This window comes from Pristiophorus japonicus, chromosome 8 (genome assembly GCF_044704955.1).
Source record: "Pristiophorus japonicus isolate sPriJap1 chromosome 8, sPriJap1.hap1, whole genome shotgun sequence".
Classification (NCBI taxonomy): Eukaryota; Metazoa; Chordata; class Chondrichthyes; family Pristiophoridae; genus Pristiophorus; species Pristiophorus japonicus.
In genome coordinates this window covers 159,570,073-159,593,745 of record NC_091984.1, presented here as the reverse complement: position 1 = coordinate 159,593,745, position 23,673 = coordinate 159,570,073, and the positions used below count along the sequence as shown (strand labels likewise).

At 50.5% G+C, this 23,673-nt stretch overlaps 1 protein-coding gene across 6 annotated transcripts in view; it reads left to right on the top strand.

Moving 5' to 3' along the window:
- rabgap1l (RAB GTPase activating protein 1-like) overlaps positions 1 to 23,220 on the top strand; it is a 626,729-nt gene extending 603,509 nt beyond the window's left edge. For 5 of the 6 annotated variants that reach the window (XM_070887462.1, XM_070887464.1, XM_070887466.1 and 2 more), the window contains 6 exons: positions 1,408 to 1,518; positions 10,557 to 10,661; positions 11,025 to 11,108; positions 11,685 to 11,756; positions 17,603 to 17,800; positions 21,796 to 23,220. In XM_070887462.1, coding sequence (XP_070743563.1) covers positions 1,408 to 1,518; positions 10,557 to 10,661; positions 11,025 to 11,108; positions 11,685 to 11,756; positions 17,603 to 17,800; positions 21,796 to 21,942 — 717 coding nt within the window. In that variant the 3' untranslated portion in view covers positions 21,943 to 23,220. The remainder of the gene's footprint in view (positions 1 to 1,407; positions 1,519 to 10,556; positions 10,662 to 11,024; positions 11,109 to 11,684; positions 11,757 to 17,602; positions 17,801 to 21,795) is intronic. The other variant, XM_070887463.1, reaches the window with a different exon arrangement.
- Positions 23,221 to 23,673: the final 453 nt, after the last annotated feature.

The window sequence follows — 23,673 nt, the reverse complement described above, 5'->3', positions numbered from 1 at the left end:
GCACCGTGTTGTCTGCGTCGCTGTGTGTGTGGCACTGTGTTGCCTGCGTCACTGTGTGTGTGGCACCGTGTTGCCTGCGTCACTGTGTGTGGCACCGTGTTGCCTGCGTCGCTGTGTGTGTGGCACCATGTTGCCTGTGTCACTGTGTGTGGCACCGTGTTGCCTGCGTCGCTGTGTGTGTGGCACCATGTTGCCTGCGTCACTGTGTGGCACCGTGTTGCCTGCGTCGCTGTGTGTGTGGCACCATGTTGCCTGCGTCGCTGTGTGTGGCACCGTGTTGCCTGCGTCGCTGTGTGTGTGGCACCATGTTGCCTGCGTCACTGTGTGTGGCACCGTGTTGCCTGCGTCGCTGTGTGTGTGGCACCGTGTTGCCTGCGTCACTGTGTGTGGCACCGTGTTGCCTGCGTCGCTGTGTGTGGCACCGTGTTGCCTGCGTCGCTGTGTGTGTGGCACCGTGTTGCCTGCGTCGCTGTGTGTGGCACCGTGTTGCCTGCGTCGCTGTGTGTGGCACCGTGTTGCCTGCGTCGCTGTGTGTGTGGCACCGTGTTGCCTGCGTCGCTGTGTGTGGCACCGTGTTGCCTGCGTCGCTGTGTGTGTGGCACCGTGTTGCCTGCGTCGCTGTGTGTGGCACCGTGTTGCCTGCGTCGCTGTGTGTGGCACCGTGTTGCCTGCGTCGCTGTGTGTGTGGCACCGTGTTGCCTGCGTCGCTGTGTGTGGCACCGTGTTGCCTGCGTCTCTGTGTGTGGCACCGTGTTGCCTGCGTCGCTGTGTGTGGCACCGTGTTGCCTGCGTCGCTGTGTGTGGCACCGTGTTGCCTGCGTCTCTGTGTGGTGTACCATGTTGTCGGTGTCTCTGTGTGTGGCACCGTGTTGCCTGCGTCCTCTATTGCTGTGCCTCCATATCATGGTGCTGCAATCTCTCAATATCCAGTCTTTGGCTGATGATTCCATTCTACTTTAAACAGCTTCCTGCAGACCACATAACACACACTGCCATCACCTCTGGTGCCCCAACTCATTGCTTCTTCCCTCCACGTCTTTCGATGGAGCATCAGAGGCTGGTTTATTTCAATACTTCAAAGTTGCAATTTCTTCCCACCTCCTACCCAGACTGTGAGACCGAGGGTGGGGCCCCGGGGAGTCGAGCCCTGGGGGGGGGTCGAGGGTGGGGCCCCGGGGGGGTCAAGGGTGGGGCCCCGGGGGGGGTTTGGGGGGGTCGAGGGTGGGGCCCCGGGTGGGGGGGTTTGGGGAGGGTGGGTTTGGGGGGGGTCGAGGGTGGGGCCCCGGGGGGGTTTGCGGGGGGGAGTCAAGGGTTGGGGCCCTGGGGCCGAGAGTGTTGCAGTACTCTCCTGATGAAGCCTTTGCCTTTGGCTGAGTGACTGAACACCTGTTAATTTATTCCCTACAGCGAGAGAATCGGCGGCTACAAGAAGCCAGCTTGCGCCTGGAGCAGGAGAACGACGACTTGGCCCATGAACTTGTGACTAGCAAGATCGCCCTGAGGAATGACCTGGATCAGGTGAGTGAAATAACCACCCACACTGTGTAGAATGCCTGCGTTTACCAGCACCAAAAATGGAAAGACAGACTTGTATTTATATAGCGCCTTTCACAATCGCCAGACGTCCCCAAGCGCTTGGCAGCCAATGAAGTACTTTTGGAGTGTAGTCACTGGTGTAATGTGGGAAACGCGGCAGCCAATCGGCGCACAGCAAGATCCCACAAACATCAATGAGCAGATAATCTGTTTGTGATGTTAGCTGAGGGATTAATATTGGCCAGGTATCATGTATGTACATGTTTTTAGCCACCAGATGGTGTCATTGTTGGAGGTCACTGAGCAGCTGCACGCACATGGTGCTGCTCTGGTATAAAAGGCCAGCCATTTTGTGAGTCAGGCACTTTGGGCCTAAATAAAGCAGAAGCAAGTTTGTACCTTGCTTAGTTAAACAGTACTCAGTGTGAACCTTTATTGCATACATAACATTTGGCGACATTTGTTTGCAAAATGAGCACGATTGGATTTGTAGAGCAATTTGTGGAGGGAGAAGATTGGGCCTTTGTGAGCCGTTTGAACCAGTACTTCGTGGCCAACAAAATAAAGGGGGTCGACGATGCAGATCGGTGCCGGGCCCTGTTCCTCACTGTGTGCGGTTCAACGATCGACAGTCTGATAAAGAATCCACTCATGCCTAGTGATCCAACAGAGAAAACATACGAGGAGTTGTGTACATTGGTATGGGAGCACCTCAAGCCAGACGACGGCATCATCGTCTTGAGATACAGGTTTTATACACATGTTCGATCGGAGGGCCAGAGCATGGTGGAATTCGTTACCGACCTGAGACGTCTAGCGGGACCGTACAGGCTCGGGACGGTGTTGGCAGACATGCTGCGGGACTTCTTTGTTATCGGTATCAACCACGAGGTGATCCTGAGCAACTTCTGGCGGTGGAGGAGTTGGATTTAAAAAGGGCCATCCAGATCGCTCAATCATGTATGACGACGGACAGGAGTCTAAAGCAAATATTGGTGAAGGACCGAACCTCGGCAAGTACTGTAAATACGGTTGATTCAGCATTCGGCAGAGCGGCACATGGCAGGGCCTATTCGGCTGCGTTCGTGAAACCTGTGGCTGCCCAAAGTCCGCCAGCGGGAATGTATCCGACTTCTCCATGTTGGCGTTGTGGGGGAATCATCGGCACCAGCAGTGCCGATTTAAGCAATATAGTTGCAAAGGCTGTCTGAGAGTGAAGCATCTCCAGCGCAAGTGTCTGCAGATGTGCAAGCGAGCTGCAACACACCACATGGAGGATGAGAGTCAGAGCGTGGATCCGGATACGCAATCCGAGATGCCAGAGGAGGAAGTGTGCAGACTGTACTTCTTCATAACCAAGAGTAAACCAATTTTGTTTAATGTGAAGTTTAATGGGATACCGGTATCGATGGAACTGGACACCGGGGCGAATCAATCGATCATGAATGAGAGGGCATTTAATAAGCTGTGGGATACTAAGACTGTGAGGCCCAGGCTGAGCCCTGTTAACGCCAAGCTGCGCACGTACACCAAAGAACTGATAAAGATGATTGGCAGTGCACAAATTAATGTGTCATATAACGGTGCGGGTCACGAGTTGCCGCTGTGGATTGTTCTAGGCAATGGCCCAACACTGCTCGGCAGGAGCTGATTGGAGAAAATCAGATGCGACTGGAACAACATAAAGGTGTTGTCATCGGAGGAAGATACATGTGTTCAAGTATTGAGCAAGTTCCCCTCGCTGTTCGAACTGGGTATCGGCAACTTCACGGGAGCCAAGGTGCAGATCCATGTGGACTCCGATGCAAGACTCGTCTATCATAAAGCTCGGGCGGTGCCGTATATGATGAGGGAGAAGGTCGAAATTGAACTGGACAGACTCTAGCGTGAAGGGATCATATTACCGGTCGAAAATAATGAATGGGCCAGCCCCATTCTTCCTGTGCTGAAAAGTGATGGCACAGTCAGAATCTGTGGCGACTGCAAGCCTACGATCAACAGGGTTTCGAAATAAGATCAGTACCCATTACCGAAGGCTGATGACTTGTTTGCAACTCTAGCCGGAGGGAAGTTGTTCACAAAACTGGACTTGACGTCAGCCTCTATGACGCAGGAGTTGGTTGAGACGTCGAAGAGACTCACGTGCATTAACAAGCACAAAGGACTGTTTATTAGCCACAGGTGCCCTTTTGGAATTCACTCGGCTGCAGCAATATTCCAGAGGAAAATGGAAAGTCTACTGAAGTCCGTTCCCAGAACCGTCATGTTCCAAGATGACATCCTGATCACCGGTCGTAACTCCATGGAACATCTAGACAACCTGGACAGAGTGGAACTCCGACTTAAACGCTCGAAGTGCGTCTTCATGGCACCGGATGTCGAATTCCTCGGGAGGAAAATCACCACTGATGGTATCAGACCTACTGACGTGAAAACCAAAGCCATCAAGAATGCACTCAAGCCGCAGAACGTGCTGGAGCTGCGTTCGTTTCTGGATCTACTCAACTACTTTGGTAACTTCCTACCTAAATTGAGCACTTTACTTGAACCACTGCACGTGCTATTGATAAAAGGCAACAACTGGGTGTGGGGCACATTGCAAGACAGAGCTTTCGAGAAAGCCACCAATCTGCTTTGCTCGAACAAGAAGCTGGTACATTATGACCCATGTAAACGTTTAGTTTTGGTCTGTGACGCATCGTCATATGGAATTGGTTGCATGTTACAACAAGCCAATGAGTCGGGGAAACTTCAACATGTCGCGTATGCATCCAAAATTTTGTCTAAAGCAGAAAGAGCCTACAGTATGATAGAAAAAGAAGCTTTAGCTTGTGTGTACGCTCCTGACGGTCTGCGTTGCGGAGTTGGAGCTGAGGGTGGATTCACTCTGGAGCATCCACGATGCTGAGAATGACGTGAGTAGCACGTGGAGCGAGTTGGTCTTGCCGCAGGAGAAGGGTCCACAGCCAGCGAGGGAATGGAAGACCAGCAGGAAGAGTAGTGCAAGGAAGGTAGTGCAGGGGTCCCCTGTGGTCATCCCACTGCAAAACAGATACACTGCTTTGAGTACTGTTGAGGGGGATGACTCATCAGGAGAGGGCAGCAGCAGCCAAGTTCATGGCACCGTGGGTGGCTCTGTTGCACAGGAGGGCAGGAAAAAGAGTGGGGGAACGATAGTGATAGGGGATTCAATTGTAAGGGGAATAGATAGGCGTTTCTGCGGCCGTAACCGAGACTCCAGGATGGTATGTTGCCTCCCTGGTGCAAGGGTCAAGGATGTCTCGGAGCGGGTGCAGGACATTCTAAAAAGGGAGGGAGAACAGCCAGTTGTCGTGGTGCACATTGGTACCAACGACATAGGTAAAAAAAGGGATGAGGTCCTACGAAAAGAATTTAAGGAGCTAGGAGCTAAATTAAAAAGTAGGACCTCAAAAGTAGTAATCTCAGGATTGCTACCAGTGCCACGTGCTAGTCAGAGTAGGAATTGCAGGGTAGCTCAGATGAATACGTGGCTTGAGCAATGGTGCAGCAGGGAGGGATTCAAATTCCTGGGGCATTGGAACCGGTTCTGGGGGAGGTGGGACCAGTACAATCCGGACGGTCTGCACCTGGGCAGAATCGGAACCAATGTCCTCGGGGGAGTGTTTGCTAGTGCTGTTGGGGAGGAGTTAAACTAATATGGCAGGGGGATGGGAACCAATGCAGGGAGATAGAGGGAAACAAAAAGGAGGCAAAAGCAAAAGACAGAAAGGAGATGAGGAAAAGTGGAGGGCAGAGAAACCCAAGGCAAAGAACAAAAAGGACCATTGTACAGCAAAATTCTAAAAGGACAGTGGGTGTTAAAAAAACAAGCCTAAAGGCTTTGTGTCTTAATGCAAGGAGTATCCGCAATAAGGTGGATGAATTAACTGTGCAAATAGATGTTAACAAATATGATGTGATTGGGATTACGGAGACGTGGCTCCAGGATGATCAGGGCTGGGAACTCAACATCCAGGGGTATTCAACATTCAGGAAGGATAGAATAAAAGGAAAAGGAGGTGGGGTAGCATTGCTGGTTAAGGAGGAGATTAAGGCAATAGTTAGGAAGGACATTAGCTTGGATGATGTGGAATCTATATGGGTAGAGCTACAGAACACCAAAGGGCAAAAAACGTTAGTGGGAGTTGTGTACAGACCTCCAAACAGTAGTAGTGATGTTCGGGAGGGCATCAAACAGGAAATTAGGGGTGCATGCAATAAAGGTGCAGCAGTTATAATGGGTGACTTTAATATGCACATAGATTGGGCTAACCAAACTGGAAGCAATACGGTGGAGGAGGATTTCCTGGAGTGCATAAGGGATGGTTTTTTAGACCAATATGTCGAGGAACCAACTAGGGGGGAGGCCATCTTAGACTGGGTGTTATGTAATGAGAGAGGATTAATTAGCAATCTCGTTGTGCGAGGCCCCTTGGGGAAGAGTGACCATAATATGGTGGAATTCTGCATTAGGATGGAGAATGAAACAGTTAATTCAGAGACCATGGTCCACAACTTAAAGAAGGCTAACTTTGAAGGTATGAGGCGTGAATTGGCTGGGATGGATTGGCGAATGATACTTGAGGGGTTGACTGTGGATGGGCAATGGCAGACATTTAGAGACCGCATGGATGAACTACAACAATTGTACATTCCTGTCTGGCATAAAAATAAAAAAGGGAAGGTGGCTCGACCGTGGCTATCAAGGGAAATCAGGGATAGTATTAAAGCCAAGGAAGTGGCATACAAATTAACCAGAAATAGCAGCGAACCTGGGGACTGGGAGAAATTTAGAACTCAGCAGAGGAGGACAAAGGGTTTGATTAGGGCAGGGAAAATGGAGTATGAGAAGAAGCTTGCAGGGAACATTAAGACGGATTGCAAAAGTTTCTATAGATATGTAAAGAGAAAAAGGTTAGTAAAGACAAACGTAGGTCCCCTGCAGTCAGAATCAGGGGAAGTCATAACGGGGAACAAAGAAATGGCGGACCAATTGAACAAGTACTTTGGTTCGGTATTCACGAAGGAGGACACGAACAACCTTCCGGTTATAAAAGGGGTCGGGGGGTCTAGTAAGGAGGAGGAACTGAGGGAAATCCTTATTAGCCGGAAAATTGTGTTGGGGAAATTGATGGGATTGAAGGCCGATAAATCCCCAGGACCTGATGGACTGCATCCCAGAGTACTTAAGGAGGTGGCCTTGGAAATAGTGGATGCATTGACAGTCATTTTCCAACATTCCATTGACTCTGGATCAGTTCCTATGGAGTGGAGGGTAGCCAATGTAACCCCACTTTTTAAAAAAGGAGGGAGAGAGAAAACAGGGAATTATAGACCGGTCAGCCTGACATCGGTAGTGGGTAAAATGATGGAATCAATTATTAAGGATGTCATAGCAGTGCATTTGGAAAGAGGTGACATGATAGGTCCAAGTCAGCATGGATTTGTGAAAGGGAAATCATGCTTGACAAATCTTCTGGAATTTTTTGAGGATGTTTCCAGTAGAGTGGACAAGGGAGAACCAGTTGATGTGGTATATTTGGACTTTCAGAAGGCGTTCGACAAGGTCCCACACAAGAGATTGATGTGCAAAGTTAGAGCACATGGGATTGGGGGTAGTGTACTGACATGGATTGAGAACTGGTTGTCAGACAGGAAGCAAAGAGTAGGAGTAAATGGGTACTTTTCAGAATGGCAGGCAGTGACTAGTGGGGTACTGCAAGGTTCTGTGCTGGGGCCCCAGCTGTTTACACTGTACATTAATGATTTAGATGAGGGGATTAAATGTAGTATCTCCAAATTTGCGGATGACACTAAGTTGGGTGGCAGTGTGAGCTGCGAGGAGGATGCTGTGAGGCTGCAGAGCGACTTGGATAGGTTAGGTGAGTGGGCAAATGCATGGCAGATGAAGTATAATGTGGATAAATGTGAGGTTATCCACTTTGGTGGTAAAAACAGAGAGACAGACTATTATCTGAATGGTGACAGATTAGGAAAAGGGGAGGTGCAAAGAGACCTGGGTGTCGTGGTACATCAGTCATTGAAGGTTAGCATGCAGGTGCAGCAGGCGGTTAAGAAAGCAAATGGCATGTTGGCCTTCATAGCAAGGGGATTTGAGTACAGGGGCAGGGAGGTGTTGCTACAGTTGTACAGGGCATTGGTGAGGCCACACCTGGAGTATTGTGTACAGTTTTGGTCTCCTAACCTGAGGAAGGACATTCTTGCTATTGAGGGAATGCAGCGAAGGTTCACCAGACTGATTCCCGGGATGGCGGGACTGACCTATCAAGAAAGACTGGATCAACTGGGCTTGTATTCACTGGAGTTCAGAAGAATGAGAGGGGACCTCATAGAAACATTTAAAATTCTGACGGGGTTAGACAGGTTAGATGCAGGAAGAATGTTCCCAATGTTGGGGAAGTCCAGAACCAGGGGTCACAGTCTAAGGATAAGGGGTAAGCCATTTAGGACCGAGATGCGGAGGAACTTCTTCACCCAGAGAGTGGTGAACCTGTGGAATTCTCTACCACAGAAAGTTGTTGAGGCCAATTCACTAAATATATTCAAAAAGGAATTAGATGAGGTCCTTACTACTAGGGGGATCAAGGGGTATGGCGAGAAAGCAGGAATGGGGTACTGAAGTTGAATGTTCAGCCATGAACTCATTGAATGGCGGTGCAGGCTAGAAGGGCCGAATGGCCTACTCCTGTACCTATTTTCTATGTTTCTATGTTAAAAAGATGTATCATTACCTGTTCAGTCTGAGCTTTGAATTAGAGACCGATCACAAGCCGCTCATTTTGTTGTTTTCCGAGAGCAAAGGTATCAATATCAATGCTTCATCCCGCATCCAAAGGTGGGCGCTGACATTATCTGCCTATAATTATGTCATTTGCCATAGACCTGGCACCGAGAATTGTGCCGATGCTTTGAGCCGGTTGCCGTTGCCCATGCCGGAGGATATGCCACAATCGGCAGATTTAATGTTAATCATGGATGCTTTTGAGAGTGAAGGTACCCCTGTCACGGCTCAACAAGTTAAGACCTGGACCAGCCAGGATCCGATATTATCAGTGGTAAACGGTTGCATCCTCAAAGGGGATTGGTCTGCCATACCTAAGCAAATGTGTGAGGAGGCCAAACCGTACATTTATCGCAAGGACGAACTGTCTATTCAAGCAGATTGCATATTGTGGGGCAATCGAGTTGTAATGCCTAAGAAAGGGAGAGAGAAGTTTATGCATGAGTTACATAGCACACATCCTGGTATAGTGATGATGAAGGCCATCGCCAGGTCTCATGTATGGTGGCCAGGAATTGATTGAGCTGGAAGCATACGTGCATCAGTGCAACACCTGCATGCAGCTCAGCAAAGCACCAGCGGAATCGCTGCTGAATCTGTGGTCGTGGCCATCCAAACCTTGGTCCAGGATCCATGTAGATTTTGCAGGTCCCTTCCTGGGCAAGATGTTTTTAGTAGTGGTGGATGCCTATTCAAAATGGATAGAATGTATAATCATGTCATTCAGTACGTCCACAGCAACCATAGAGAATCTCAATGTCATATTTGCGACACATAGTCTGCCTGACATAGTGGTGAGCGACAATGGCTCGTGCTTCACCAGTCAGGAGTTTCAGGAGTTTGTAAAACTTAACAGCATAAAACATGTAATGTCAGCACCGTCCAAGCCTGCGTCCGACGGGCAAGCAGAACGTGCAGTACAAATTATCAAGCAAAGCATGAGGAGAGTAATCCAAGGGTCAGTGCAGACCCATTTGTCTTGCATACTGCTGAGTTACAGGACAAGACCCCACACACTCCGAGATCTCGCCTGCTGAACTCATGATGAAAAGAGGTCTTAAGACCAAGTTATCTCTTGTACACCCGGATTTAAGTAATCATGTTGAATACAGAAGACAGAGTCAACAAGGGTACCACGATCGCGCAACTGTGTCACATGAGATTTCTGTTCATGATCCTGTATATGTGTTGAATTATGGTCAGGGTCCCAAATGGATCGCCGGTACGGTCATGGCCAAGGAGGGCAACAGAGTGTTTGTTATTAAACTCAAGAATGGACAAATTTGCAAGAAACACATGGATCAAACAAAGCTGAGGCACACAGACAAACCAGAACAGTCGGACGAAGAAACCGTCGACGACCAACCAACCTACCAGCAGCCTTCAGTGGACCCGAGGGTCATCAGTGAACCTGGAATTTCCATCACGGACTTGTAATTCCTGACATGGCCACTGCCACCCCAGCCACCAGCCACAACAGACCCCGCATATTCACTCAAGGCTGGAATCGAACCAACACAGTCAACCCAGGAGCATAAAGCACGGACCGTCTCAACCTGTGAAAGACTGTGATAAGATCTGAGAGGATATTGTAATGTATGTACATGCTGTTTGTAGCGACTAGATGGTGTCATTGTTGCTCTGGTATAAAAGGCCAGCCATTTTGTGAGTCAGGCACTTTGGGCCTAAATAAAGCAGAAGCAAGGTTGTACCTTGCTTAGTTAAACAGTACCCAGTTTGAATCTTTTTTGCATACATAACACCGGGATACTAGGGAGAATTCCTCTGGTCTTCGAAATAGTGCCATGGGATCTTTTACATCCACCTGAGAGGACAGATGGGGCCTCGGTTTGATGTCTCATCTGAAAGACGGCACCTCCAACAGTGCGGCACTCCCTCAGCACTGCACTGGGAGTGTCAGCCTGGATTATGGGCCTTTAACCCACAACCTTCTGGCTCAGAGGTGAGAGTGCTACCCAGTGAGCCATGGCTGCCGTGCTGAGCATTGCTGCAACAGAGAGTTGCTCGCTTCAGTTATAATCCATGGTCTGGCCGGTGACGGCTGAGAGGGGGCAGGGATCGAAGCAAGGGGTGCCTACACCAGACATTGGATGGAGCATCGTTGTCAGAGCAGGCACAGTGCTTGGTGCGTGTCCACACTCGGTGCACTGACACCCTGCTCATTCTACCCACACAGATCGAAGACAAAGCCGATGTTCTCAACAAGGAACTCTTGCAGACCAAACAGAAGCTGGTGGAGACTGAAGATGAGAAGAGGAGACAGGAAGAAGAATCAGCACAGGTGTGGAAAGGAGAGGGGTCTGGCAGTGGGGCCCTGGATCTGGGAGTGAGATGGAGGGAGGGCCAGGCTTTGGGAGTGTGGGAGTGAGGGTCTGGGAGTGGGGCATTGGGAGTGGGTCCCTGGGCCCTGGGAATGAGGCAGTGGGAGTTGAGCCCTGGGAGCTAGGCCCTGGGAGCGGGGCCCTGGGTGTGGGAGCGGGGTCCTGGGAAATGGGCCCTGGATGTGGGAGCAGGGCCCTGGGTATGGGAGCTGGGAGCTGAGCCCTGGGTGTGGGCCTGGGGCCCTGAGGTGATTGCTGGATGCTGGCTGAGCCTGACACAATGGTCTGATCTGTGATTTCCTGCTGATCTTTCTCCACCACAGATTAAGGAAGTTTTCCGCAGGGAGTTGGAGAAAGCTGAATCTGAAGTCAGGAAGACGAGTGCGATCATTTCAGAATACAAACAGGTAATTACACACTGGCTCTCTCAGGCCGCTGCCCCTGTTGGGAGATTAGAGCCCAGCACAGCTCGTGTTTGGGGAGTCGGGGGCTTGGGATGTGTGTGACACAGACTGTGGTGTGTGTGTGAGGCGGGCGTGTTCCCTTCCGTCTTGGCCCAGCCTTCGAGCGTTGGCTGCGAATCCGGCTGGCAGTTAGTATCCTGGGCCCAGCTCCCAGGGTGTGACCTCAGAGGCCTGGATTAAAGCTGCTGGCACTGAGTCAAGGCACTCGCCCGGCTCCTGCTCCCAGCCGCTGTCTCCCCCGGGGCTCATCGTGTGGGGCAGCAAGTGTCTCCATTCAGCTCACAGTGTGGGGGGGTCTGGGGAATCTCCCCCACTCTCTTTCCCCCCCCCGTCTTCCCCCCGCCTCCCCCATTCCCCCTCTTTCCCCCCCTCTCCCCCGCAACCCCCTCTCCACCTCCCCTCCTCCCACTCTGCCTCCTCCCCTCCTCCCACTCTGCCTCCTCCCCCGTTCCTATGCAATGCTCACTCACCACATTGATTAACAGGCCCAGCAGTAATTGTCCTTCTTGTTCTGACCAGATTTGTTCCCAGCTGAGCACGCGTCTGGAGAAGCAGCAGGCGGCGAGTAAGGAGGAGTTGGAGATGGTGAAGGTAGGAGTGGGCGTGAGTCTGGCTGGGCAGCCTCTGAATGTCGCCGTCCTATATCGCACTGTCTCCACACTGTAACATCCATTGTACATCGGGTATGGCCTAACTCTCTAACTACCAGCTAAATGCTCAGTGATGGACCCGGGCCCTCACGCACCGGGGGCCCTCACGCACCGGGGGCCCTCACACACCGGGGGCCCTCACGCACCGGGCCCCGGTCTCACAGGTGAGCAACACAGCTCAGGACAAGCGCCGCGATATCCTCCTCCTCACCACAGCCCGTGGCTCTAACCACTGGAGTTGAGGGCTTCTTGACAAGCTCGAGGGCTGGTATATAAAGGGCTGGAAGTGATGCTCCAGTTATATAAAGCTCTGGTTAGACCCCATCGGGAGTAACTGCCTTCAGTTCTTACACCGCACCTCAGGAAGGATATATTGGCCTCAGAGGGGTGCAGAGCAGATTCACCGGAATGATACCCGGGCTGAAATCCAGCCTTAAATTATGAGGACAGTTTGCATAGACTCCGTTTGTATTTGCTGGAGTTAGTTGATCGATGGCCAACCTGATTGAGGTGTTTAAAATGTTCATTGGATTTGGTGACGTAGTTAGAGAGAATCTATTTCCTCCAGTGGGGGAGTCCAGAACAAGGGATTTAATCTGAAGGTTAGTGCCAGGTCGTTCAGGGGAAATGTCAGGAAACACTTCTTCACACAAAGGGTAGTGGGAATCTGGAACTCTCCCCCAAAAGGCTGAGGATGCTGTAGGTCAATTGGAGCTTGCAAGAGACTGACAGAGGTAAATGTTTGTTAGGCAGGGGTATTAAGGGGTGTAATGAAATGGCAGGACAGGCTTGAGGGGCTAAATGGCCTCCTCCGAATCCTATGATGATCTGGAATGCGCTGTCTGAAAGGTTGCTGCTGGATTCAATAATAACTTATTAAAAGAGATCTGTAGATATATAATATAGACCTGAAAAAGAACATTTGCAGAGCTATGGGGAAAATGTGGGATTAATTGTGTTTTTATTCGTTCACGGGATGTAGGCGTCGCTGGCAAGGCCAGCATTTATTGCCCGTCGAGAAGGTGGTGATGAGCCACCTTCTTGAACCACTGCAGTCCATGTGGTGAAGGGTCTCCTACAGTGCTGTTAGGGAGGGAGTTCCAGGATTCTGACCCAGCGACAGTGCAGGAACGGCGATATATTTCCCAGTCAGGATGGTGTGAGATTGGGAGGGGAACGTGGAGGTGATGGTGTTCCCATGTGCCTGCTGCCCTTGCCCTTCTAGGTGGTAGAAGAGATGCTGCCGAAGAAGCCTTGGCGAGTTGCTGCAGTGCATCTTGTAGATGGTACACACTGCAGCCACGGTGCGCCGGTGGTGGATGGGGTGCCAATCAAGAGGGCTGCTTTGTCCTGGATTGTGTCGAGCTTCTTGAGTGTTGTTGGAGCTGCACTCACCCAGGCAAGTGGAGAGTATTCCATCACACTCCTGACTTGTGCCTTGTAGATGGTGGAAAGGCTTTGGGGAGTCAGGAGGTGAGACACTCGCCGCAGAATACCCAGCCTCTGACCTGCTCTTGTAGTCACAGTATTTATGTGGCTGGTCCAGTTAAGTTTCTGATCAATGGAGACCCCCAGGATGTTGATGGTGGGGGATTCGACGATGGTAATGACGTTGAATGTCAAGGGGCGGTAGTTAAACCCTCGCTTGTTGGAGATAGTCATTGCCTGGCACTTGTGTGGCGCGAATGTTACTTGCCACTTATCAACCCAAGCCTGGATGTTGTCCAGGTCTTGCTGAATGCGGGCATGGACTATTTCATTATCTGAGGAGTTGCGAATGGAACTGAACACTGTGCAGTCATCAGTAAACATCCCAGCTTCTGACCTTATGATGGAGGGAAGGTCATTGATGAAGCAGCTGAAGATGGTTGGGCCTAGGACGCTGCCCTGAGGAACTCCTGCAGCGATGTCCTGGGGCTGTGATGAGTGACCTCCAACCACCACAACCACCTTCCTTTGTGCTGGGTATGACTCCAGCCAGCGGAGAGTTTTCCCCCTGATTCCCATTGACTTCAGTTTTACTAGGGCTGCTTGGTGCCAGACTGTCAAATGCAGCCTTGATGTCAAGGGCAGTCACTCTTCCCTCACCTCTGGAATTCAGCTCTTTTGTATGTGTTTGGACCAAGGCTGTAATGAGGTCTGGAGTCGAGTGGTCCTGGCGGAACCCAAACCGACATCGGTGAGCAGGTTATTGGTGAGTGAGTGCCGCTTGGTAGAACCTTCGACAAAATCTTCCATCACTTTGCTGATGATTGAGAGTAGACTGATGGGACGGTAATTGGTTGGATTGGATTTGTGGGCAGGACATTCCTGGGCAGTTTTCCACATTGTCGGAAAGATGGCAATGTTGTTGCTGTAGTGGAACTGCTTTTCTAGAGTATCCAGTATCCATTTGGCCCCTCGAGCCTGCTCCGCCATTCAATAAGATCATGGCTGATCTGATCCTGGCCTTAACTCCACTGAAGTATAATGTGGATAAATGTGAGGTTATCCACTTTGGTGGTAAAAACAGAGAGACAGACTATTATCTGAATGGTGACAGATTAGGAAAAGGGGAGGTGCAAAGAGACCTGGGTGTCATGGTACATCAGTCATTGAAGGTTGGCATGCAGGTGCAGCAGGCGGTTAAGAAAGCAAATGGCATGTTGGCCTTCATAGCAAGGGGATTTGAGTACAGGGGCAGGGAGGTGTTGCTACAGTTGTACAGGGCATTGGTGAGGCCACACCTGGAGTATTGTGTACAGTTTTGGTCTCCTAACCTGAGGAAGGACATTCTTGCTATTGAGGGAGTGCAGCGAAGGTTCACCAGACTGATTCCCGGGATGGCGGGACTGACCTATCAAGAAAGACTGGATCAACTGGGCTTGTATTCACTGGAGTTCAGAAGAATGAGAGGGGACCTCATAGAAACATATAAAATTCTGACGGGGTTAGACAGGTTAGATGCAGGAAGAATGTTCCCAATGTTGGGGAAGTCCAGAACCAGGGGTCACAGTCTAAGGATAAGGGGTAAGCCATTTAGGACCGAGATGCGGAGGAACTTCTTCACCCAGAGAGTGGTGAACCTGTGGAATTCTCTACCACAGAAAGTTGTTGAGGCCAATTCACTAAATATATTCAAAAAGGAGTTAGATGAGGTCCTTACTGCTAGGGGGATCAAGGGGTATGGCGAGAAAGCAGGAATGGGGTACTGAAGTTGAATGTTCAGCCATGAACTCATTGAATGGCGGTGCAGGCTAGAAGGGCCGAATGGCCTACTCCTGCACCTATTTTCTATGTTTCTATGTTTCTATGTTTCTATGTTTCCCCGCCCGCTCCCAATAACCCTTGACTCCGTTATCATTCAAACATCTGTCTATCTCCACCTTAAATATATTCAAAGATCCAGCCTCCACAACTCCTTGGGGTAGAGAATTCCAAAGATTCACGACCCTCTGAGAGAGGAAATTTCTCCTCATTTCTGTCATAAATGGGTGACCCCTTATTCTGAAACTGCCCCCTAGTTTTAGATTCCCCCACGAGGGGAAACATCCTCTCTGCATCTACCCCGTCCAGCCCCCTCAGAATCTTATGTTTTAATAAGATCACCTCTCATTCTTCTAAATGCCAATTGGTATAGGCCCAAACTGCTCAACCTTTCTTCATATGACAACCCCTTCTCATCTCCGGAATCAACCTCGTGAACCTTTTCTGAACTGCCTGCAATGCAAGTATATCCCTCCTTAACTATGGAGACCAAAACTGTACGCAGTATTCCAGGTGTGGCCTCACCAATACCCTGTACAATTGTAGCAGGACTTCTCTGCTTTTATACTCTATCCCTCTTGCAATTAAGGCCAACATTCCATTTGCCTTTCTGATCACTTGCTGTACCTGCATACTCACTTTTTGTGTTTCATGCACAAGGTCCCTCTGTACTGCAGCACTTTGCAATCTCTTCCCATTTAAATAATAATTTGCCTTTTTTATCTTTCCTACCAAAGTGGATAATCTCACATTTGTCCACATTATACTCCATCTGCCAAAATTTTTGCCTGTCTTTATCCCTTTGTAGATTCTTTGTGTCCTCCTCACAATTTGCTTTCCCACCTATCTTTGGATTATCAGCAAATTTGGCTACATTACACTCGGTCCTTTCATCCAAGTCATTAATATAAATTGTAAGTAGTTGAGGCCCCAGCACTGATCCCTGTGGCACCCCACTGGTCACTGATTGCCAACCTGAAAATGACCCATTTATCCCGACTCTCTGTTTTCTGTTAATTAGCCAATCCTCTATCCATGCTAATATATTACCCCCAACCCCGTGAACTTTTATCTTGTGCAGTAACCTTTTAATGTGGCACCTTATCGAATGCTTTCTGGAAATCCAAATACACCACATCCACCCTGCTCGTTACATCCTCAAAGAACTGCAACAAATTTGTCAAACATGATTTCCATTTCATAAAACTATGCTGACTCTGCTTTTTAGCATGCATGTTGTCCTGTGTTGCAGCTTCCCTAGGTTGGCACCTCATTTTTAGGTACTCCTGGTGCTGCTCCTGGCATGCTTTTCACTCCTCATTGAACCAGGGTTGGTCCCCTGGCTTGATGGTAATGGCAGAGTGAGGGATATACCTGGCCATGAGGTTACAGATTGTGGTGGAATACAATTCTGCTGCTGCTGATGGCCCACAGCGCCTCATGGATGCCCAGTATTGAGCATCAGTTCTGACTCTAGCCCTTTTAACATGGTGGCAGTGCCACACAACACGATGGAGGGTGTCCTCAGTGTGACGATGCGACAATGGCTGTGTGGTGATCACTGCTGCCAATGCTGTCAGGGACAGATGTATCAGTGACCGGTAGATTGGTGAGGACGAGGCCAAGTAGGTTTTTCCCTCGTGTTGTTTCTCTCACCACCTGCCGCAGGCCCAGTCTGTCAGCTGTGTCCTTCAGGACTGGGCCAGCTCGGTCAGTAGTGGTGCTACTGAGCCAGTCTTGGTGATGGACATTGAAGTCCCCCACCCAGAGTATATTCTGTGTCCTTGCTACTCTCAGTGCTTCTTCCAAGTGGTGTTCAACATGGAGGAGTACTGATTCATCAGCTGAGGGAGGGCGGGAGGTGGTAATCAGCAGGAGGTTTCATTGCCCGTGTTTGACGTGAAGCCACGAGACTTCATGGGGTCCAGAGTCAATGTTGAGGACTCCCTGGGCCACTCCCTCCCGACTGTATACCACTGAGCCACCACCCCCGGTGGGTATGTCCTGCCGGTGGGACAGGATATCCTCCTGTGATGAAGGAGCCTGAGACATTGGCAGAAAGGTATGATTCTGTGAGTATGACTATATCAGGCTGTTGCTTGCCTAGTCTGTGGGGCAGTTCTCCCAATTGTGGCACAACTCAAAAGATGTTAGTGAGGAGGGCTTTGCAGGGTTGACTGGGCTGGGTGTGCCGTTGTCATGTCCGAAGACGGTGCCGAGGTCGATGCCGGGTGGTCCGTCCAGTTTTATTCTTGTTTTTTGTAGCCATTGTGTACAACTGAGTGTCTCACTGGGCCATTTCAGTGGGCAGTTAAGAGTCAACCACATTGCTGTGGGTCTGGATTCATACATAGGCCAGACATCACCTCTGAAGGGCCTGGCTCTAATTTTGTGGGGTTATGCCCCTTATTCGGGATATGTCCACTGAGAGAGTGGAAGGGCTGAAGGCTTGTTGCTGTGTGGGGCAATCTGTGCCACTGAAAGCCCTGGGCCTGTGTCCATGGATGGTGACTGGCTGATCTCTCGTCCCTCCCTCCCCAGGGCAAACTGCTGTCGTGTGAACACTGCTGCCAGCTCTTCAGGAAGGATGGTGAGCTGCAGCCCCCGGACCCCGGCACGGACCACACCCACCGGGACCGGGACGAGGAGAAGGAGCTGCTGAAGAAGCAGCTGAGGGAGATGGAACTGGAGCTGGCACAGACCAAACTGCAGCTGGTGGAGGCCAAGTGTAAAATACAGGTACAGGCCCGAGAGTGGTGGTGGGGGGGCGCGGAAGAGGGATGGTGGGGCGAGGGGGGGAGCCTACTGCGGGGAAGGTGGGAGGTGACGCACCTCGGGGCGGGGATGGGGTGAGGAGCCAACTGCAGCCTGGGGGTGGGAAGGGGGAGGCCTACTCCTGGGGGGAGGGGAGGGACCGATTGCAGCTCGGGGGAGGGAGAGAGTGTGGCTCGGTGGAGGGGAGGGTAGAGACCGACATTGGCTTCCGGCCACAATTTTTTAAATTCTCATCCTTGTTTTCAAATCCCTCCATGGCCCTCGCCCCTCCCTATCTCTGTAATCTCCTCCAGCCTCACAACCCCGAGATCTCTGCGCTCCTCTAATTCTGCCCTCCTGAGTATCCCTGATTGTAATCGCTCCACCATTGGTGGCCGTGCCTTTTGTTGCTGAGACCCCAAGCTCTGGAACTCCCTCCCTAAACCTCTCCGGCTCTCTACCTCTCATTCCTACTTCAAGATGCTCCTTAAAACATACCTGTTTGGTCACCTACACTAAGCTTCTTGTGTGACTTGGTGTCAAATTTTGTATCTCATAATACTCCTGGGAAGTGCCTTGGGACGTTTCACTACGTTAAAGGCGCTATATAAATACAGGTTGTTGTTGTTATTTGACACAAAATCTGGTATTCTGGATGTCGCCGCTCCTTTTAACGCCCTCTCCAAAGCTCGCACAGCAAATGTAACGCCCCTATTTAAAAAAAAAAATGAGACAGACAGAAAGCAGGAAACTATAGACCAGTTAGCCTAACATCTGTGGTTGGGAAAATGCTGGAGTCCATTATTAAGGAAGCAGTAGCAGGACATTTGGAAAAGCATGATTCAATCAAGCAGAGTCAGCATGGTTTTATGAAAGGGAAATCATGTTTGACAAATTTGCTGAAATTCTTTGAGGATGTAACGAGCAGGATGGATAAGGGGGAACCAGTGGATGTGGTGTATTTTGATTTCCAGAAGGCATTCGATAAGGTGCCACATAAAAAGCACAAGATAAAAGTTCATGGGGTTGGGGGTAATATATTAGCATGAATAGAGGATTGGTTAATTAACAGAAAACAGAGAGTCGGGATAAATGGGTCATTTTCCGGGTGGCAAAAAGTGACTAGTGGGGTGCCGTAGGGATCGGTGCTGGGGCCTCAACTATTTACAATCTATATTAATGACTTTGATGAAGGGACTGAGTGCAATGTAGCCAAGTTTGCTGATGATACAAAGATGGGTGGGAAAGCAAATTGTGAGGAGGACACAAAATCTGCAAAGGGATATAGACAGGCTAAGTGAGTGGGCAAACATTTGGCAGATGGAGAATAATGTGGAAAAATGTGAGGTTATCCACTTTGGCAGGAAAAATAGAAAAGCAAATTATTTTTTTAAATGGAGCAAAATTGTAAAGTATTGCAGTACAGAGGTACCTGGGGGTCCTTGTGCATGAAACACAAAAAGTTAGCATGCAGGTACAGCAAGTGATCAGGAAGGCAAATGGAATGTTGGCCTTTATTGCAAGGGGGATAGAGTATAAAAGCAGAGAAGTCCTGCTACATCTGTACAGGGTATTGGTGAGGCCACACCTGGAGTACTGCGTACAGTTTTGGTCTCTGTATTTAAGGAAGGATGTACTTGCATTGGAGGCTGGTCAGAGGAGGTTCACTGGGTTGATTCTGGAGATGAGGGGGGTTCACTTATGAAGATAGGTTGAGTCGGTTGGGCCAATACACATTGGAGTTCAGAAAAAATAGAGGCGATTTAATCAAAACATATAAGATATTGAGGGGGTTTGACAAGGTAGATGCAGAGAGGATATTTCCACTCATAGGGGAATCTAGAAACCTGGAAAATAGGTGCAGGAGTAGGCCATTTGGCCCTTCGAGCCTGCAACGCCATTCAATAAGATCATGGCTGATCCTTCACCTCAGTACCCCTTTCCCGCTTTCTCTCCATACCCCTTGATCCCTTTAGCCGTAAGGGCCATATCTAACTCCCTCTTGAATATATCCAATGAACTGGCATCAACAACTCTCTGCGGCAGGGAATTCCACAGGTTAACAATTCTGAGTGAAGAAATTTCTCCTCATCTCAATCCTAAATGGCCTTATCCTAAGACTGTGTCCCCTGATTCTGGACTTCCCCAACATCGGGAACATTCTTCCCGCATCTAACCTGTCCCGTCCTGTCAGAATCTTATACGTTTCTATGAGATCCTCTCTCATCCTTCTAAACTCCAGTGTATAAAGGCCCAGTTGATCCAGTCTCTCCTCATATGTCAGTCCAGCCATTCCTGGAATCAGTCTGGTGAACCTTTGCTGCACTCCCTCATTAGCAAGAATGTCCTTCCTCAGATTAGGAGACCAAAACTGAACACAATATTCCAGGTGAGGCCTCACCAAGGCCCTGTACAATTGCAGTAAGACTTCCCTGCTCCTATAGTCAAATCCCCTAGCTATGAAGGCCAACATTTGCCTTCTTCACCGCCTGCTGTACCTGCGTGCCAACTTTCAATGACTGATGAACCATGACACCCAGGTCTCGTTGCACCTCCCCATTTCCTAATCTGCCATTCAGATAATTTGCCTTTGTGTTTTTGCCCCCAAAGTGGATAACCTCACATTTATCCATACATTTGCCCACTCACCTAATCTGTCCAAGTTACCCTGCAGCCTCTTAGCGTCCTCCTTATAGCTCACACCGCCACCCAGCTTAGTGTCATCAGCAAACTTGGAGATATTACAATCAATTCCTTCATCTAAATCGTTAATGTATATTGTAAATAGCTGAGGTCCCAGCACTGATCCCTGCGGCACCCCACTAGTCACTGCCTGCCATTCTGAAAAGGACCCGTTTATCCCGATTCTCTGCTTCCTGTCTGCCAACCAATTCTCTATCCACGTCAGTACATTACCCCCAATCCCATGTGCTTTGATTTTGCACACCGATCTCTTGTGTGGGACCTTGTCAAAAGCCTTTTGAAAGTCCAAATACACCACAGCCACTGGTTCTCCCTTGTCCACTCTACTAGTTACATCCTCAAAAAAATTCCAGAAGATTTGTCAAGCATGATTTCCCTTTCATAAATCCATGATGACTTGGACCGATCCTGTCACTGCTTTCCAAATGCGCTGCTATTTCATCTTTAATAATTGATTCCAACATTTTCCCCACTACTGATGTCAGGCTAAACGGTCTATAATTACTCGTTTTCTCTCCCTTTTTAACAAAGTGGTGTTACATTAGCTCACCCTCCACTCCATAGGAACTGATCCAGAATCGATAGAACTAGGGGACATAGTCTCAGAATAAGGGTTCGCCCATTAAAAACTGAATTGAGGAGGAATTTCTTCTCTGAGGTTTGTAAATCTGTGGAATTCTCTGCCCCAGAGAGCTGTGGAGGCTGGGTCATTGAATATATTTAAGGTGGAGATAGACAGATTTTTAAGCAATAAGTATATAAAAGGTTATGGAGAGCGGGCAGGGAAGTGGAGCTGTGTCTATGATCAGACCAGCCGTGATCTTATTAAATGGCGGAGCAGGCTCGAGGGGCAAGGTGGCCTATTCTTGCTCCTGTTTCTTATGTTCTCTCTATCTCTGTAATCTCCTACAGCCCCATAACCCCCCCAAAATGCTCCTTTAATTCGGCCCCCTTGAGCATCCCTGATTGTAATCGCTCCACCATTGGTGGCCATGCCTCCTGTTGCCTACGCCCCAAGCTCTGGATCTCCCTCCCTAAACCTCTCCGCCTCTCTTTCCTCCTTTTAAGTTGCTCCTTAAATCTACCTCTTTGACTAAGCTTTTAGTCACCTGCCCTAATATCTCCTTATGCGGCTCGGTGTCAGATTTTGATTGATAACACTCCTGTGAAGTGCCTTAGGATGTTCACTAAGTTAAGGACGCTATATAAATACAGGTTGTTGTGGCGACGGGACATTTCGGGCTGTATTCAGTGTCTCCCACCTTTACCGTCCCCAGGAGCTGGAGCACCACCGGGGAGTTCTCCTCAACGAGATCCAGGCTGCCAAGAACTCCTGGCTCAGCAAGACTCTCAACTCCATCAAAACTGCTGCTGGCACACAGGCCCCTCCCCCGCCCCCTCCCCCTCCCAGAGAAAGCACATAGTCTCCGCAGGACACTGATGGTGCCGGAGAACCAGCCTGAGCCTCAGATTCTGAACTCCCCACTGCAACACTGGACTGAGACAGAGGGAGCAGAGTGTGTGCAGAGTGGGGACTGGCTGGTCCCCGAGACCCCCCTCCCGCGTAACCTGGTCCCCCGGGACTCCTCCCCCCCCCCACAGTCCCCACCCTGGTTCCTGAGACCCACCCCGTACCCTGGTCCCCCGGGACCCCCCCCCCCCCCCCCCACCCCTGGTGCCCCGGGACCCCTCCCACCCAAGTAAACCCTCACCCGGGTCCCTTGAGACCCCTCCCACTCGCCCGAGTAAACCCTCACCCTGGTCCCCTGAGACCCCTCCCACCCAAGTAAACCCTCACTCTGGTCCCCTGAGACCCCTCCCACCCGAGTAAACCCTCACCCTGGTCCCCTGAGACCCCTCCCACCCAAGTAAACCCTCACCCTGGTCCCCTGAGATCCCTCCCACCCGCCCGAGTAAACCCTCACCCTGGTCCCCTGAGACCCCTCCCACCCGAGTAAACCCTCACCCTGGTCCCCTGAGACCCCTCCCACCCGAGTAACCCTCACCCTGGTCCCCTGAGACTCTTCCCACTCGCCTGAGTAAACCCTCACCCTGGTCCCCTGAGACCCCTCCCACTCGCCCGAGTAAACCCTCACCCTGGTCCCTGGGACCCCTCCCACCCGAGTAAATCCTCGCTCTAATACCCCGGGACTCCCCTCACCCTGGTCCCCCTGACCTTCACGTGATCCTCCCCCGATCGCCTGGTTTCCCCCCCCTCCCCCCCCCCCCCCCAGGTTCCACACAAGGTCAACCTCCGATCACCCCCCCGTCCCCCTCACGGGCTCCCCTTTCTCTCCAGGTTGGTGGGGGTTGGAAAGGGTACCCTACCGACCCTCGACCTCCCCACCTTAGTCTTACCTAGCCCCTCCCCTGGTCACCCCTGTCGTCGTTGTCCCCCACTCTTCCCCCATCCTGTCACTCCCTCCCCTCCCCTCCCTCCCGGTCACCCCCGACCCACCGCCCCCCCCGACCCACCGCCCCCCCCCGCCCCCCCGCCCGGGGTCAGCAGCTTGGGACGGGCTGTTCACCTTTGGCCTTTTTGTACATTCAAGTCGTTGATCATTATTGAATCCAATGTGAGCAATGGTTGGGCTGTATATTGTATAGCAAGAAATGTTACTGTATTTTATAATCAGACCCTGTCGTCCCGTTCATGGCCATCAGTGGGTGATCGATATGGTTGCAGGTTAACACAGTGAGAGGGGCAGTCTGCCTGAGAGGGGAGTGTCTCTTTGTGTTATACTCACCCTGTACACACGGACTGGGAACGGTCTCTCTCTCTCTCTCTCTCTGTACACGGACTGGGAACGGACTCTCTCTGTACACACGGACTGGGAACGGTCTCTCTCTCTCTCTCTCTCTGTACACGGACTGGGAACGGACTCTCTCTCTCTCTCTCTGTACACGGACTGGGAACGGACTCTCTCTCTCTCTCTCTCTGTACACGGACTGGGAACGGTCTCTCTCTCTCTCTCTCTCTGTACACGGACTGGGAACGGACTCTCTCTGTACACACGGACTGGGAACGGTCTCTCTCTCTCTCTCTCTCTGTACACGGACTGGGAACGGACTCTCTCTGTACACACGGACTGGGAACGGTCTCTCTCTCTCTCTCTGTACACACGGACTGGGAACGGACTCTCTCTGTACACACG